Source organism: Coturnix japonica, chromosome 14, assembly GCF_001577835.2.
Source record: "Coturnix japonica isolate 7356 chromosome 14, Coturnix japonica 2.1, whole genome shotgun sequence".
Classification (NCBI taxonomy): domain Eukaryota; kingdom Metazoa; phylum Chordata; class Aves; order Galliformes; family Phasianidae; genus Coturnix; species Coturnix japonica.
The window spans coordinates 3,810,489-3,828,733 of record NC_029529.1 but is presented as its reverse complement, the minus strand read 5'-3'; the positions used below and the strand labels follow the sequence as shown (position 1 = coordinate 3,828,733).

The 18,245-nt window shown below is 39.6% G+C and overlaps 1 protein-coding gene across 3 annotated transcripts in view; it reads right to left on the bottom strand.

Annotated features, from left to right (window-relative positions):
* Nucleotides 1–18,245, bottom strand: part of SDK1 (sidekick cell adhesion molecule 1) — a 360,897-nt gene that overhangs the window by 123,052 nt on the left and 219,600 nt on the right. For all 3 annotated transcript variants that reach the window (XM_015876860.2, XM_015876861.2, XM_015876862.2), the window contains 6 exons: nucleotides 16,234–16,317; nucleotides 11,387–11,581; nucleotides 10,109–10,225; nucleotides 9,710–9,877; nucleotides 7,547–7,649; nucleotides 6,208–6,384 (listed from right to left, as the gene is read on the bottom strand). In XM_015876860.2, coding sequence (XP_015732346.1) covers nucleotides 6,208–6,384; nucleotides 7,547–7,649; nucleotides 9,710–9,877; nucleotides 10,109–10,225; nucleotides 11,387–11,581; nucleotides 16,234–16,317 — 844 coding nt within the window. The remainder of the gene's footprint in view (nucleotides 1–6,207; nucleotides 6,385–7,546; nucleotides 7,650–9,709; nucleotides 9,878–10,108; nucleotides 10,226–11,386; nucleotides 11,582–16,233; nucleotides 16,318–18,245) is intronic.

Below are 18,245 nucleotides of genomic sequence, written 5' to 3'. Positions count from 1 at the left end.
TCGGGCTGTGGCTCTGGCTCTTCTAGAAGGTAATGCTCACAGAGAGCAGTGTGGAGGGATGGACAGGAGGGATGGACAGGAGGGAGCTGACTGCAAACCTATTCTCTTGGAACTCCTCCTTCAACAATGGGGCAAACTGCTGGAATCTGCTGAGGATGTTTTCAGGGTGTGCATTTACTGGGTAATCTTGTTTTCCTGTATGTTTAGAAGGTCTGAACCAACAGTTGATTAGAGGACAGAGGCTACACTACAGAAGGAAGAGGCTACACGTGTGAAAGATCTCACGGATCAAACCTTTTCTCAAGGCACAAATAATAGAAGACTTCGAGAGAACAGACTTTCCCTTCCTCACATATTTCAAAGCACAGATTCAGGTTAAACGTGGGTTGTGGAATTTTTTTTTTTTTTGCTGACAATTTGCGTTTAGTTGATGATTCTGTTAGGTTGACACAAAATGGCAATCTGTCAGCAATGTGATAGAAACAGGCGCTTCTGCTCACAGACTGGACAGCATGAGCTGCAGCAGCCAGACAGCACACCTATCTCTACTAATATCATATTCTTTACCCATATGCGTCCACACCGAACAGCAACAGATGGCGCTTACAGATTTAAATCCCCCAAGACAGACATTATAAGTGCCTAAGAAACACACCTGGACAGAAATAAATATTTAAAACTACAAAGACTTTCCAGCACAGAAGTGTACTCTTCTCCCTGTAGTATACAAAAGCAGAGATTAATAAATAGCAGCTCCTACTTTAGCAGGCACTTGCACATTGTTCCCCTCTCACTTGCTACTGCATACGTGGACCAGATGATAAATGAGATTTGTACCACCACCATGAATATTCACATTCCCCAAAACAGATCATTGCTTCTTTCTTAGGAAGATTACTTTTTCTTGCTGCAAACATTCAAGAAGCCATTGTTAGGAAATAGTAATTTCAAGTCTTCATTAGGATGAGAACTCCTCAACTTCTCATACAGGGCACATAGCAGCCCTTGATCAGATGCTGGAAGCTAATGATCCAGCATTATCATCCTTCTTTTATTTTGTTTTATTTTTCTTTTCTTTTTTCTTTCATTGAAACCCCAAACAGGAAATATATGCAGGTTTTCCAATATCTTAAGGTCTCAGGCCTCTAATATTGAAGAGCTGCACGGAGTCAAGATTTTTGTGACTTACTTCATATGATCGCAACAACCATATCCAGACCCTTCTGAAATCTGTAATTGATAGATAATCCCAGGGTTAATGGCATAGCCACCAAAGTGACCTGAGGGGGCTCTGACAAAGCAATTAAAACGGCAAAATTGCACGAAAAGAACATGAAGCCATTGTGACAATCTAGGAGAGAAGTATTCGCTACTTACAGATGATACGTGTTCAAAACAGAAACTAACGTTTTGAGGCAGCTCATCACTGCCAGAGGGTAGCTGAAAAATTTACTCAGCAAACACATACAGTGTTTTACAAAATTAGCTAAAACAGACTATTTGCTACGGGAAATAAACCAGACACGGTTTGGAGAGATTTCTGAGAAAAAAAATGGTCCAACAGCAGGTAATTAGAGAGACTGTGACTGAAGAGAGGATTACTAAAAAGGCAAGGGAGATTAAACAAGTTTTCTTGTCAGTTTATAAAAAGCCCTGCTCCAACTTCGTAAATGACTTCCTAAATCAGGTCCCTCGTACAAGTTCTACTTGGGAGCAGGTGGTTCATCTGCTAGACCTGATAATTTGCTAAGAAGTTGAGGCAGGAAATCTAGCAAAGCTCTCAGCCTTGATGGCTTTGCTCATAAAAGTTTATAACATTTTAAATAAAGAAACACATCATGTATTGCTCAGGACTTTCCAGTTTCTCTTGCAGAGGAATCCTCTCCAATTTTTAAACTTTGGAAGGATTGATTCCTGCAAAGCATCGATTAGTTTTGAGGATTTTTGTCTCTTGCACGCCTATAACAAGGTGGACTTTGGAAATTAAACACCTGCCAAAGCCCAGAGCACAGAGATTTGTTTCCTGTCTCATTCTGGCAGCCTCTGCAAGCTCAAGCCTACAGATGTCTTGGGAAAGGATCTTGAATCTTATGCTTTATTTTCACTAAAAACACCAACATTTCTGACAGCCCTTCGGTGAACAGATGATTGTATTTCCAAGTGTATATTTGGGTGGTACTTCTTTCTGAATATCAAGTGTATTTAAACTCAGCGGTAAACCTGATTTCTTGGATAACACCTCAACTGAGAGCCTGGAAAAAATAAATAGAAGATTTCTTTTTTAGTGACAAAGGAATAATGTACTTTCAAGTTTGACATCCTTCCTGCTTTCAGTGCCTGCTAAAAGGAAAAGAGATGAGCTCAGGGACGTGGGACCATAGGTCTGTAATGAGACATCATTTTCATTTGTTACTTTGCATTGTTCTCATTGATCTCGTTTAGTAACCAAGCTATTTGGAAGAAGCATCAATTACAAATATCTGGGAAAAAAAAAAAAAAGCAACACCAGAATTCCTTTTTAAATGATTGACAAAGGCACTACTATGCATTCTTGGCAACACAGTGTGTTTTATTATAACTGGTTAGCTCACCTCTCCTGCCTTTGAAGAAGACAGAGCGATAATAGTTCTTTGGTGAAAGAGATCTGAAAGAAGATGAACTTGCTGCCAGGAATAAATTGCCTATTTTTATATTACATTGTTCTCTCCATATTTTTGCATAGAAAAAGAGCCTAAAAGATTTTACTCAATGTTGTGACATAACAGAGGCTTGTAAAGGGCTTTGATTTTCCAACAATGTAGCATTACCATACTTCTCAGTCACATTCATACAACAAAGACATCCCTTACTATGGACTACAGAGGCAGATATTGAGCAGCAGGTATCATCAGGCATAGATAGTGGTAATTCTGAATATTTCATATATACAGAGAACCCTCAGGATATTCTGAGCTGGAAACTGCAGTGTTTCCTGTCAGGAGAGTGATACACTGTGATAACTCAGCTTATGTAGCTCCAGGAACAAACGTTATTTTCTCTGTATGTATTCATCCCATATAGTATTTGTTGGAACATAAAAGAGAGCTAAATGGAGTTGGCATGTTTCAATACATACAATTATTTTCAGAATCTAATCTTATGAATTGGAAGAATGCAAGAGAAGCACAAGCTCATCATCTGCAAATGTTTCTGTATTTGCAGTTGAGAAGATCTACCAGCAGAGCAATAAATAACTAAGTAAAATAAAAAAAAAAACAACAAACTAAAATCCATCTCTTACAGGAGAGAAACATCACTTGTGAATGTTTTACCTCGTGCAAATCAAATCAAGTGATGTACATGAAGAATAAACACATTTAGAGGGAAGACAAATGAATGAATAGAGTATCTTGACTAGCAATTAGTTTCTGTGCCCAAGTACCATCAGTGCAAAATTGATGAGCAGAGTAACCTTTGGCTGCACTTTAGCAAGTTCTTCATTAGTTTGCTGGCTTTCAGTTTCAAATACCTTATTTCTTCATAGGCATGCTGAGAAAAATGATCCATCCTGCTTGCACTACCAATGTATACCGTGCTAGAACTCTACTGTGCTATCAGTCTGTGTTCTTCTAGCAAGAAATGGTCCCTTTTTTTCCCCAAGCCTGTCTTCAAATAAGGGAAGAAAAAGGAGGAAAAAGTTCTCTTTCCTTTTTTTCCACAGATTAGAAAACCAAACCACTCACAGATTGAATAACTGAAGGTCACCCTGAAGGTCAATGGTTTTGAATTGAATCAGCTTGAATAGAAATCAGTAGCAAACTTATTTGTGCCTTTGAAAATTTCTTGTTACGTGCCCAGAGGTAGAGGAGGGATATGCCAGGTCCTGGGGGAAAAAGGCTGGTGAGACAATCAGAGCTGTCAGATGGAGGTAGGTAGGCTACAATATTATCCATTGGTAGACTGCTCCAATCTGTAATTGGTTGAGAGGCCTCCTTTGAACATTTGTCTGACATTAGCGCTACTCAAGGCACTGAAGTGTAAGTGCTCATCGATGGAAATGTGCATGCCCTGTTTGTTAATGTTCTGCACAAGAGAATTATCTGGGAGAACTGGGAATGTTACAGATCTGTCATTCGTACACTAGCTAGAATTTAATTTAAGCTTCACTTCTGACATTTCCTTTCTACATATTTTCTTCCTCATTTCACTTCTGTTGTATCATGTATCTCTATTTCTCACAGGTTTGTGCTGCTGAGCCAAACGATAATGACAAAAGCTGCAAAGGAATGCAATGCTTTTGGCATTATTGCACTACCTGCAGTACCACTTTGATATAAAATGTCACACTTCCATGTATGATCGAGTGACTTATCAGTTACTGAAGTCCTCTACAGGAGTGGGTCCGATATATTTCTTTAATCCTTCAGTAAAGACAGATTGTGAGCCATCAGCGACAGAACATGGGAGGAAGCAGAGATTCAGGATGAAGAGCCAGCTGCAGAGCGCTGGGGCATGGAGAGCCAGCAGAGCTGCAGAGAGCTGAGTGCAAGGAGAGCAGACAGGCACATGGAATATGCTGGTTAACTTCTAGCATGAGTTTTACAGAATGTAAAACTATTACTGGTCAACAGGAAGCTGCGAGTAAATACATCTGCTGTGCTATAGTGGGTCATCACACAGGACATCTTTTGGTATTTAGGATTAAGCTGCAGAAGTGTTTGGCACATTTCTGTCAATGTCCAGGTTCTAACATTCTTTCCTGTCTACACTCCGTAATTTTCTGCCCTTCACTAAAACCAGCTTCAGAGAAAGTATGATTATATAGTAGCAATATATTTTGAATTGTCTTCTGCTCTTGGATTCAAACCAGCAGTAAAATGCACTCCGGGAGGAGAGCTGAGGAGTGCTTAATTAGAGAAAGAATGTATGACCGCTCTCTGCAAACGGGCATCTGATCTTGCCTTGGCACTGTCAGAATAACGCTGTATCAAACGGGGCTCTGCATAGCAAATCTCTGAGGTGAACTCATTACTCTGCCAACAGCTGAAGTTGCCATCTTCTCAGAGACATCAGGCATGACCAGCAGAAACAGATGCAATTTGAGTTAAATTAAAGCATGTGGCACTACTCAAATAATAAAAAAAATAAGGCTACATAAAACATCACCGTCTTACTCATTTGATCTGTTCCACACATGGACCAAAATCGCAGTTGTTGCTTATAGTGATAAAAATAAAATGGAAGCTTACTTTGCTCCAGTGGAATGACAGAAATAGAAAATACAGAACCATGCAATGTCATTTTTATAATCCTTTTTCAGAAGCGAAGGGTACTTAAAGTATTTTCTTTTTTCTTAACTGAATTTTTAAAGATTCTTAGGAATAAAGAAAGGCATACGTAAAAATATTTTTCCCTGCAACTCTGTGTCTAAAGAGAATGAAAAAATAAGCAATATCTGCTTAGGGACCAGCTATATTTATGTTTGTTTAAGAGAGAAAGAGTAATAAAAGAGGAAAATGTTTTCCTATAACCTTGGCATCACAGCCCAGCACCTGGGCTTGATGTGAAAGTCCAACAGCATGGGATGACAGACGGACTCAGGTTGGAAGGGGCCTCAAGTCTCTGGTCCAAACCCCCCCGGGGCCAGCCATAAAATCAGACCAGTTTATCCAGTTTGGTCTAGAAAACCTCCAACCTTTGCGGTCAACCTGCTATTCAAATGTGGAGTTGGCATTTGTCCTTGCTGAATTTTGTAAGGCTCTTGTTGGCCCATTTCTCAGCCTATGTAGGTCCCTACGAATGATGGTCTCACACTGAGGTTCTCCATCCATTTTGTGCCATTTACGAACCTGATGAGTATACACTCCAACATCTCCTCCAGATCCCTGATGAAGATGTTGAACAGGACATGCTCCATTGTAATCCCATCCACTTATTATTGGTCCTCATGCAAACTACAACTATTGTCATCCCCCGAGCTCAACCATCCAATCAATTGGACATGATGCAGAGAAATACATTAAACTGGAAGTAACTTCTGAATGACTTGAAACTCAGTCACTTGAAACCCCCAGTAGCACAGTAGCATGCAAAAGGGAGGACATCTCAAAGCAATTTAATTCACAATTCACAAGCCTTAAAGTCCCACTGAAATAAATAAATACCTAAAAAAGCACACAAGGGTATCTGATAACCAGCATAGCCTTGTCTTCAAGATGGAATACTCACATGACTTCTAGTCGAGCCATTCGGGAGTCATTTCCTCCAAAAGAAATGACCTCACAAGTATAGTCTCCGATGTCACCCGACCACGTCTGGCTGATGAGGAGGGTTCCATCTTTCTCTACTGTGATCCTGGAACTGCTGGATGGATTTATTACAACGCTGTCCTTCTTCCAAACATACCTGAATATTACAATGTTATAGTTAGTAATTACTTCTAAGAAATTTGAAGTACATTTATCTGAACTGTGCAAGATACCATCCTCTGTAATAGCAAATTAGAAATGGCAGGCCACTATGGATACTTTTAGGAACAGTGCCTGTTTCAGATTTTAACTTTAGACCAGTGATCAGAATAAGAAATGCAATTACAGAATAAGAAACGTAATTACAACCAAGATACATTTTGTAAGCAATACCGCATGCTCTAAAAAGAAAAGAGCTCATGCTCATGAGCATCCAAGTTTCACAAGTCTACCTTCACCAGCATTTTAAGCTGTGACATCAATTATACTACTAAGGGTAACAGCAGAGGTGTTGGCACAGCTCTGCAAAGACCCCATCAACCTTACTCTGATAGAATCAGTAACATCTTTAACCGCTGTGGCAAAGTCCACCAGTTCATCATCCCTTAAAAGACACATAGCAACATGCCACACATAAGTGTACAGACTGTGGTCTTGCAATTAAGCATCTCTACATAACATTTTTTACATCTTTATATCTCTTTCTGTAGTTCTTTCTGCAGTTGACCCTCCTGACACCCTCCAAGCTGTTCCTTGCATTTTCTTTAATTTGGCTTTCAGTCTACATACATTTTCACGGTAAATTTATTTTTAAATGGTGAACTTCCTCTAGATGCTTTAGTACAAATGTTAATAGTTCATACAAGTTGCTTTTTTTTCCCTCCTTTATGCAGTAAAAGCTGAATATAGCCTCTAGTTATTGAGCTGCTTCCAAGAACATGGGCACATCACGCATTACTTTCATACACCGCAATGTAGGCATGTTTGAAATCCTATTCCTTCTCTTTGGCTTTTACTCTCATTAACTATCAGCTTCAGACAAGTTGCTTTTATTGATAGTGTATTAACCTTGACAGTAAAAACATGGAAGGCTGTATTGAAGTCATGAAGTGGAACATAGCTCATTGTAAATAATACATAAGGCTGAAATGGAAGATGGAATTTATATGATTAATGATACAGTGTACAACCTTATAATACAGCAATAAGGGGTCTGGTGTTAAAATTGGGGGTCCTGAAACTTTTCACCTAATGCTATTCATATAGCTTATAAAATTGAGCTCAGATAAACCACACAAACAAGAACTGACACCACCGACCTGATTGAAATTCTAGGATCATGAGTTGCTTCACATCGCAGAGTGGCTGTAGTTCCTTTGATCACAGTGCTATTCTCAGGAGGGTGAACAATGAAAGTCCGATCTGAAAGGAACACAAGCCATAGTTCAGGTGAAATTACAGCGTTTTGACTTGGATATTCACTCAGGGAGCAGGCAACTGAACATTTGTCATTCAAAGCAAGCAGGCCATTCCTCTTCAAGTCTTTGCTATGAAACCTCCGCTGCCTCTAATGTCATTGTGTCAAGAAGAGGTTGTACGCTGTGGGGTGCAGAAGGCAAAGGCAGCAGAGGGCACGTGTCGGAGTCAGCAGCGCTACAGCTGCACTGACTCTCACTTGTCTTTGTGGGAAGCCTCTGTGGCAACTCCCTGAAGTCCTAAGGCAGCACGTATGTTTATAACACGTTAAGAATGAATCAAAACATGCATTTTGTCAGAAAACAACTCACACCATTTAGAGTGGAGAAAACAAAAACAAGGAAAATCTGTGCAAAGGAAAAGATACTAGAAAAAAACATCCAGAAAGAGGAAAGCTTGAATGGCATTCTATAAAGAGGAGGAGTTTTTGGTAGTCTGAATTTTTTCACGTTGGGAAATATGTTGTTTACTTAAATGTTTCAAAACATCTTTATTCAAGCACCTCCTGGAGACACAGAAGACAAAAACTGCTGTAACTACAGCAACCAAATCTGGTGTGAAAGATCTCTGTTATGCTCAGCACAGAGCAGTACCAGCAGATAGCATCATCTGGAGCAGGTAGACAACTAGGGGTGAGGAGATATGTGGATAATGTTAATCAGTCCCAATTCTCCACAGAGATAATCAGCATCTACTGAGATCTCATTTGTGCACAAAAAGAAATCATCAGCAAAATCAAAAGCTACACCCAGAAGCATGGAATGTTGGCATTATTCCTGATGCACCTATGTTTGCCTTCCAGCTTTACATTGGTGAAGTTTTATGTAAGTATTAGGTCATAAACATTTCTTCCTTCCCCTTCAATGCAGTATCAATAAAAAGAAACTATCTTTAACACATATTAGAATCACTCCCTTGAGAATTAACAGGAAGGATCTCCATTGTTCATACACCTGGATGTCAATCACTTTACAACATCCTGACTTGATGTCGTCAATAAGGTATAAATCTAACAGTCACGTGTCAAAAGCACTTTATATTTACTCCCAGTATGGTTTTCAGGTATTCCCAAGTTCAAAAGGCAAAACGTTACTGATGCAACGTGGATTAACAGATGTCAAATACACACCAATACACACCGCACATCTGCGGCATAATCAGCCTCAGGGTTGTACTTCAAGTATAGGAGAAAAGAGTTACTCAGTACTTCTCTATTTATCACTATCATCTTCATTGTCTTTAATTGTTTTTAGTCCCAGCTCGAGGATCATTGAGGATCATTATTTCCTGCCATTAGCAACAACACACACACTGCACTTTAACCCTTCAGCTGCTGGTTGAGATCAGACACACGGAACTTTTATTTTGCCTCTCACTTAATGGTAATACAGGGGAACCTAACTGATTCAATTTTTTACACCAACAGAGGGGAAAAATAGAGATCAAGGGCAAACGATGAAAGACTAAATCACTTCACAGGCTGCCCTGTGCCATGCCAATCTGTAACATGAGTGAGTAGAACTGTGCTGTACTTTGCTTCAGCTTCCAACAACGCCCAGGGTCACAAAGAAATGCACAGTTAGGAGGAAAATCACATCCACTGTATCTGTAGCCACAGCCTTTGTAACAGCATGGGCTGCTCTATACTGCCTGCAGACTGCTGGAGGCAGAAAGCAACTTGCAAACAGCCAAATCCACAAAATAAAAGGGCAGATTTGCAATGCAGACGAAGGCAAGTTTCACCAATGCAAAACCAGAGTGAAACTGTGTGACCAGATGCTCCATTGAAATACACAACTTTTCACAAAACTAACAGTTTATATCTATGATTTCTAAAACAAAATGGGTACTTGTGACACGTTTCCTAAAACAATATCACCAATGAATTATACAAGTATCTTTTTTAATCAGAAAAGCATAACTAGGTATGAAAATTTCCTGGTCATACACCAAAATCTGATTAGCACTTGATTCAAGATAGACTTTAAACAAAGCATTGTCCTTACTCCACACTGTCAGCATCACAAAAGCATTCAGAGCTCCTTCCGAGTTGACTGCATGGCAAGTATAATTGCCAGCATCCTGAAGGAACACAGGTGTTATCTGGAGCCCTCCGGATTCCAGAAGAATGAAACGAGGAATCTGAACTGAGCCACTGGCTAAGATCTGGTTTCCTGAAACACAGAAAGGAAAAGCAGCACGATTAATTTAGGCTTCTTGGATGAGGCGCTGCAATCCCAGCTCTTCCAAACACGCTATCAAGCTATCTGGGCCACTGGCTCACAGCAGGACCACTACAACCTTAGGCTCACAGAACTAGAGAAATCACAAAAGATTAAATGGATCTACAGAATCTCAGGAATAGGCAAGAAAACAAGCAGTTCCACAGTGTAGTAAGGGGATACCTTTCTTCCACGAGATGGCAGGTTTTGGAGCCCCTGAAACTTCACAGGTCAGCATGGCAGTCATCCCCTCAGTCACAGTGGTATCCTCTGGAGGCTGTATAAATGCTGGCTTAATGTCTAGAATCAAACAATTTGAAATCTCAGCGGATCAGTTATCAGAAAGATGCCTTTTCTATTATCACGGACCGCTTTACACCCACTTTTATAGAGCTGATCATGGAGAAGGACATGACAATAATGCATGAAAACCTCTCAGCAGTGACTGTAACCTTTCATTATTCATCTCTTAGGAATTACCTAATTCAGTTTATTACCTACCTGGAAAATAAAAATCTATCAGCACTTACACGTGTACAAGTAAGATGGCTTACAGATAAAGGCAGATAAAGCTTTGAATGAGCGTTTGGGGGAAAGTGGGAAATCTAGATAAACAAAACTATTTTCTTTCATCTTCATAACAGAGTTCTTTAAGACGAAAAGCAACTTCAGAAAAGCATTAACTTTGAAACTTAAATGTCAGCCAAAAGAATTTAGAACCCGAGTCTCATCCAAAGCATTTTACAGATTTCTTTCACTCTTATTTTCCCCCAGTTGCACTTTACAGCATTTTTTTTTGCTGCAGTTTCCTCGATCTATATTGAACTGATGTAGTTTCTGCAGACTGAAAAAATTCTGGTCAGTATGTATAAACTGTTCTTGGGCTAAAAAATAGCTTCCTGAAAAGGAGTTCAGATATTATGGGAATATATGCCTGTTAATAATTGCTTTGAAAAGAGACTATAAGGATTTGTAATTCTCCCACAGTGAAAAGTGTATTTCATCAACAAAAGCATTTAGTCAGACTTTTTGGCCAATAAATAGATGTTAAACTTGACTTTTCTTTGTTTTTACCCTGCTAAGTATAGTTATAGATAAAAGGCAGAAAAATATAACACCATGAACAACCATGAAGCAGAGTTACATCACAGTCGAACCAAATCATTTAATTATAAAGGAGAGGGGAAACCATCTTACAGTTAGCTTTCCTACTTCTTCCCTTAGTTTCATTTTCATAGCATGAATTAAGAGACTGCCTCAACCTCCTGTGTTTTCTACAGGGCTTGGCAGACACCATTCAGGCCAAACTGGAAACGTTGGGGTATTTCACACATAGGACAGTCACATTTTAGAAGAAATCAAGGTCCAAACTACATGAGCGTGGAGAAACCTGACGGCTATAGGCTCATCTACAGACACAACAGCACAACTCATGTATCCCTATCCCAGTTCCTTACTCACTGGTTACATCCAGGTAGGTGTAGGTCTGTATCTCTCCGGCTTTATTGCTGGCGAAGCACTGGAAGATTCCCGCATCCTGAGGACGCAGCGCATGGATCCGCAGCCCCCCACTCAGCAGGACTTTGTAGCGGGGGTTTTGCAGCTTGCTGAGGGGAACGGAGTCCTTATACCAAACCAGGGAAGGGATGGGAACACCTATAAAAAAAAACCCAGAAGAATGTCACTATTAGGATCTGCACAACACGCTTCAGAAAGCTGAAGCCCATGGTGCTGCTGTGGCCATATCCCTGGTATCCCTTCCTTCCACAGTGCTTATTTATACTTTAACAAGCTGCTTTTGATAAATGGGAGGCAGCATTTTACATTATCAATGGTAAAAATACGCAGCAGAACATGTGGGAAAACAGTGAAAGGGGGAATGTTGGGGAAACATGTTATCAAATTACTTTCTTCACCCAATCATATTTCATGCTTCTAGAAAATAAGATTTATAGCAATTTCACATTGAAAGCCAGAATCATGCTACTTAAACAGCAGCAGTGTGACATTGCAGTGAGTCTATAAGGCTGTTCCATCCCAAATGAGATTTTTCTGTGCTACTGCAGCTAAGATGTCAAAATAAAAAGGAAATGGCAAATTACACATAAGAGATGAAGTGCTCACATGACTGTATTCAAGTTCTAATTTGGCAGCTTAGTTTGAGCTAATGTGCAAGCAGCATGTTGCTCACAATGAGATGGCTTTAAATTATTATTTTTATTCATTCTCAAGCTTCACCTCTTATTTGAAAAACACAGACATTAGGAGAAACAAAAATCCTGCCCTAAATCCAAGCCCTTTTATTCCTGTTTCCTTTCATGTGCATGTTCTACAAATCATGACATGCTAATTCCAGTTTTGCTGCAGCCCATCAGCTGGGATGAAGCAGCTGTAAATTCAGTATCCACAGACAGTGGAGGATTCTCTTCCCTTTGTGAGACGTCAGAGGGCTGGGACTGCTGTCTGCAGATGTTCCTGCCCTGCTCCTCCCATCACTGACTGTTTGGCCTTTATATCCCAAAAATCCCCAGCTGACTGAATGCCAACAGCCCTACGCAGGGATCAGATATTTTATTATGTGATTGGATAATCACAGGATCAGAAGGGTATCAAACTGATTTAAGTAACCTCAGCCCCAAACACGATTTTATCTTCATAATCAGGTGCTATTTTTGAACACACATCACTTTAAACCTCAGTGCTTCACATTCCTTTGTAATAAGGAAAGCACAGCAGCTCCTTGCACCATAGCAAAGCCATAGGGGTGAATTCAGAGGTGAGTCACATTTGCCTGAGCAAAGCCAAGTAGGGCATCACAGCAGTACTAAGAGATGTCACTGGTGAACTGAGCACGTGCAGACATTGAATTTCACTGTAGTGTTGGCAATGAGTTCAGGTCCTCAAAGAGGAAGTGCTACAGGAGAAGCCATTTTAAATATCCCAAAGTTAAGTTCCGATATATTCTCTTTCTACAGACAAAAACTATATTAACTATTTGGAAATCATACATTAACAACGTAAGGAACGATTGAAAAAAAGAGGGCTCAGTTGCTGCTGTTGTTTTAATAAACCTGTATCATTTACTACAATCACCTCCGATGCTTTTGTTCCACTCATATAATAAAACGTACTCATAATCTGGGAGGTAATCATCTCAGGAAGAAATCCACGATGCAGCATGCATTGTCTGACAGAGAATAGATGCAGTGTAGGAGCTTCCATTGACATAATTTAAATTTCCTGCAGCAGCCCATCTACGGAATTAGTGCAAACTTTCCTGTTCAGAATTCTCGGTGAGAATGTTATTCATCTTTTGAAGATCCTCCCGGGCAAGTACAAATTATCACTGAGTAATGAAGAAACAGATGATGCAAAATGGAATAGTTCTCTTGATGCAGAGAAGCCTGGAAATGATTTCATGTTTAAATAATAGCAACTCTAGTTTCCCCACACATCACTTGATGGGCACAGAGGAAATAATGCAACCCCTCATTCAATGCACTCAAACCCTGAACACTGGTGTCATTCCATAAATCCCATTCTTCTAACAGTATTAACAAACCTTCTAATCCCATAGTCACTGTGAGATACACCTTCCTATCTCCAGCCCAGCTGACAAACTGAATATTACCATCTCTATTTTTCTACGTTTCGGTTACGGATATCTTCCTCTACTCAAAGTTATGAGTCTGAATAATAGGATCTTATCTAAGCGTTCTGATGCCTGTCAGCAGCATTCATTTGGGCTTTAGTGATCTTCCCAGAGAGATTTGTCTTCCAAGTTGTACACATTTTCTTTTATCATCTCACTACCTCTTTAGCTATAAAAATGGCTAAAACCAGCTTCCTTTCTTCTCCACTCTCCCACCGCCCTGCTTTTCCTCATGCCACCCTCCGAGGAATTTTGCTTCTTTTCCTCTCTACAAATTTTGCTGAACAAAAAAATACGAAGAGAAGAAAAGACTTTAAATACATATTGGACGATGCCTTTCCAAGCATTATCCATCCTATCCTACCTTATTGTTCGAGAGATTACAGAGTGGCCTAAAATAACATAATATGAAGTAAAATAAGCTTAATTCTCAGCATGTACACAGTGCTCTATTTCCCCCCCCCTGCCCCCCAAAGTTGAGCTGACAAATCAATCTGGTGCTATGGAGGAGGAGGGGAAGGAGACAGACTGGTTTGGGTTGTGCCACTTTCTGTGTAACCTTGGCAAATGTTTTATGCAAGCCGAGGCTCAGTTTCCCCATCTGTGAAACAGATGTTTGTCTCTCTGCCAAATTTCACTTATTTAAGACTCTGGATAAAAGACTCTTAATATTCGTTGTGTCATTTTAGTTATTTATTTTTTATAGTCTTCTCTAGCTCCCAGAGGACAACTGGGGTGTCCCAAAAACATCATTCCATCTCCTTATCTAAACAGGTAGAACTAAAGTCCAATTAACTGTGTTCCCCAGACACCCCCTCAATGCCTGCAGCCCAAAACTTCCTATAAACAAATAAAAAAAAGCATTAAAAGAAAAGCCATTGAAAATGCATGCAGCATCAGCAAGTGCTGGAAGATATACAGCAGAGCATGGTTACTGCGCAGTCTGATACATTGAAACTCCATTACAGTGAAGTATAAAGCTAGTCTGTGCAAGCTGCAATTTTATTTACAGTTAATCTCTGCTTACACTGTGAAATTAATCTGTCTCTCACACATTCAAGGTGCACAAAGCCTGAGCAAATGGGCTTTGTGCTCAGAACCTGATGGGGCCGGGAGAAATCCAATCTGTCTTCCTATTTGTAACGAAGGTGTAGGGCAGCCTGCAGCTCCCCACATGCCTTATTCTAACTCCTGGTCTGAGCAGAAAATCAGCAACCTACACTTACCCTCTTTATAAATGCTGGTGGTTGCTAGGTCTATGCAATAACAGATCAGAAGGCCTCTGCTTAATACTCTATATACAAGCAAGCCCATTATTAATGCATACATTATTATTTCCACCTTCCCAGCACTTCAATCCGCTGCTTGACAGAGAACCAATGTTTGCAAAGACGCACCATTTCTGGATAGAAAGAGTTAATTTCACCTCTCTCAAAGACGTTACCTGCCAGCTTACTGTCCAGCCAGCTCAAATCAAACACTTCATGACTCTCTTGCATTAAGTTTTAATTTCAACCGTTTTGATTAATTTTATGCAATCAGCAAACAGTCTCATCTTACTGTTCTTTATGCACGTTGAACAGCTCCGAATCCTGGGGAACTCCAGGCCCTAGCTTTGAAAACTGAGCATTTGTTCTCCTTAAAAAGCTATTAATTCACAACAAGACCTTGTCTCTTATAACCCGATAGCTTCTTTTCTACAAGTGCCTTTGATAAGAAATTTCATCAAAGGCTTCTGAAATTCCAAATCAGCTGGAGCATCCTTACATGCACGCTTCCTTATTGTGCTAACATGTTTGCAAAGCTTCCTACAGAAAAGCAGTGTTGACTCTTTCCTATATAAAGCAAAAATAAACCCCAACATTTAAATCCTGACGCAGATAAAATAAATATGCAAGAATTTATTTTTTGGCTCTGATCTGAAGAAGGAGCCCATCCAAATAAGCCGTCAGTTAGAACTGGGTGCGGGTTTTTTTTTAACAAATACAGTATTTTTTTTTTACTTAAGGAGCTCAAGGCTCCATTTTTATGTGTACCGCCTGCAAAACAGAGCATGGGAGAAGCTGAGAAACCAAAAAGTTAAGCAGCCTGTCAAAGTCGCACAGCAATTCAGTGATAGAGTCAAGGTGGCTCTAATCACAACACCATGATGTCTTTCTGGAGTGCTAAAATAGGATGTGCTTCTATTTCTCTGGACCTAAATCTTAAACAGCAGTTAGTCCAAGCTGGAATTTTTAACATCTATAGGCCTTTATGTAATTAAAACACCTGCTAATTAAAAACCACCTGTACTAGTTCTTCTGCAGCACTCTTATCTACACTTAAATGTCAGAGCTACTGACAGAAGCTACAGAAGTTCCCTAATTTGAAAAGAAGAGGAATTACTGAAATACTGTTTGTTTGCAGTGCAACAATGGGTTCCACAACCACACTTTTACCTGAACTAATCTACTGGCTCCAAAGACCTATGTTTGTAAGGCAGCAATTTATGGCAGGTTTTCCAAAGCCAAATGCCTTCCACGTACCTTATATTGAGATCTGTGATAGCTAACAATAATGCATAGGCCTCAAAACATGAAAAGTAGATGCCAGATGCTTTCTTCAGTACAGGGTAAACATACTTTTGATTTCAGTTTGAATACATGCGCACACTCACCCATTGCTTGGCACAGGATGTCCACATCTTTCTCCACTTCAGCCAACATCACGCTCTCAGGCTCCGCAGTAAAATAGGGTGGTTCTTCAGACCAGAGGAAACAAACAAAAGTAAGCAAAGAAACCCAAGGTAAAATGAAAAATAGAAGTTGACATAATGACATTCATATGATGGTTGTGCACGCATTTTATTTAACATGGTGTATTATGAACTGTCTCTTTGGTCTGAGTTTCTACTTGGAGGATTTTTTTTGGTAGTAAAAGCATCATAAAAAAGCCAACAAATTCTCGCTTTGCTGAGTATGAATTCCATAGCATCGAGTCAACATTAGGTAAGATTTAGCATTTTGCACTGCAAATTAATACTCAGAGCAGGGACTGCTTTTCATTTTATAGGTCTGAATCATGGAACGTTTTAATTCTTCATTCAGAAAGGCCTTCCCAAGAGGTTTATAAGGGTTTATATTTACAACATAGCGTTTTATTGGATAGTTTGCTTCAGTATCAAAACTGAATTCTACCTCATGAAGGCATGAAGCATGTCAAATAAAGTGCCGTGGCACGTCAGAGAGCCAACATCACAGGATAAGTGCTGTATAATTAAAAAAAGTCTTCTCAACTGTTTTATTTCTTGAAAGCAAACAGATTTAATGCTTTAATTGAAGTTATAGCAATAACCATAAAAGTCCACACTTTATTATCAGGACTAAAGAAAAAATATTAGACGTTTAATTAAACAAAGACAAGATTCCTGCAATGGTACAGTATACCATCATGTTACTCTTTCTTCTATGCAGCATAAAATTGGAGAGCATCGTGTCAAAGTCCCATAGGCATTAAGGTTGCAGTAATCATCATGGTAGCTAAAAACTGTCATAGTGTGCTTAATGTAATTATCAGAGTACTGTTTTTAGAATCATTTTATTTGATTATAACTAGAATTCTATGGTAGCAGAGACAAACTCACCGCTAAGGGTTCGATAACACAGAAAAGACAACATAAGTAGCTTGTAAGAAGAAGACACTGTATTTTCAATTTAAGGAATTTCCCCTATTTCTCCTGCTACCACCTACAGCAGCAGCATGTGTTGCCATCCTCAACTAGCAGAACAGAACAGCAGCAGGTAGGTACACATCATTAACACTAGCACTGTAATACACTCCTTCCCGCTAATTGCAATAAAATACTTGCTTGAGTGTACAGAATCGGGGCCTCTTATGGGCACCAATGGATATTACAGCTCTGTATTCATTCCAAATAAAGTCAATCAATATGCCTTCAAAGTCTTATGGGGAGGAGGTGAGGTTGCAAAAAAGTCTGAATATTCATTTATCCAGGAAAACCAATAAAATGAGTTCTGTGATTTATGATATTCTAATAATATACATGTGTTAACATTATCGATCCTCACTGCCTAAATATAAAGCTATTAATAAACATACATAATAAGTTGTGATTTATTGCATATGATCTCATGCATTAATCTAAACAACAAATTGGAAAGCCGAACATTTAATTGAAATTCACTGATGGATGCAGTTTGACATGTTTGATCATCTACACTGCCGAGCCGTCTGCAATGCATCCAAGTGCATTCTGAGTATGCTCCTCCATCCCACTCCATCCTTCAAGCCTTGTCTGATGTTCTCCTTGCATTCCATGTTTCAAAGTTTTATCTTTTTGATCCCCAAGCTTTTGGTCTCCTTACTTGTCTGTGTCTGTAGATACACAGATATACAAGTCCATCTATCTCTCTAAAAATAAAACTTGATTATTTCCTTCTACATCAATTTAATTTGATCGTGAGGGGAGACGGGGGGAAGGGTGGTGAAACCAGAGTAGTAAAATAGCATCTAGACCTATATATCTAACACCTAGACTTCTAGCTCTTGGCTTCTTCTACAGATGCCTCCTCTGCCAGTATTTTGTTCCTTTTAGGGAGTTAGTGAATGCACCTTTCGCGCCTTCCCCTACTGTATGGAATTCTGATCTTAACAGGTCACTTTTTAAAC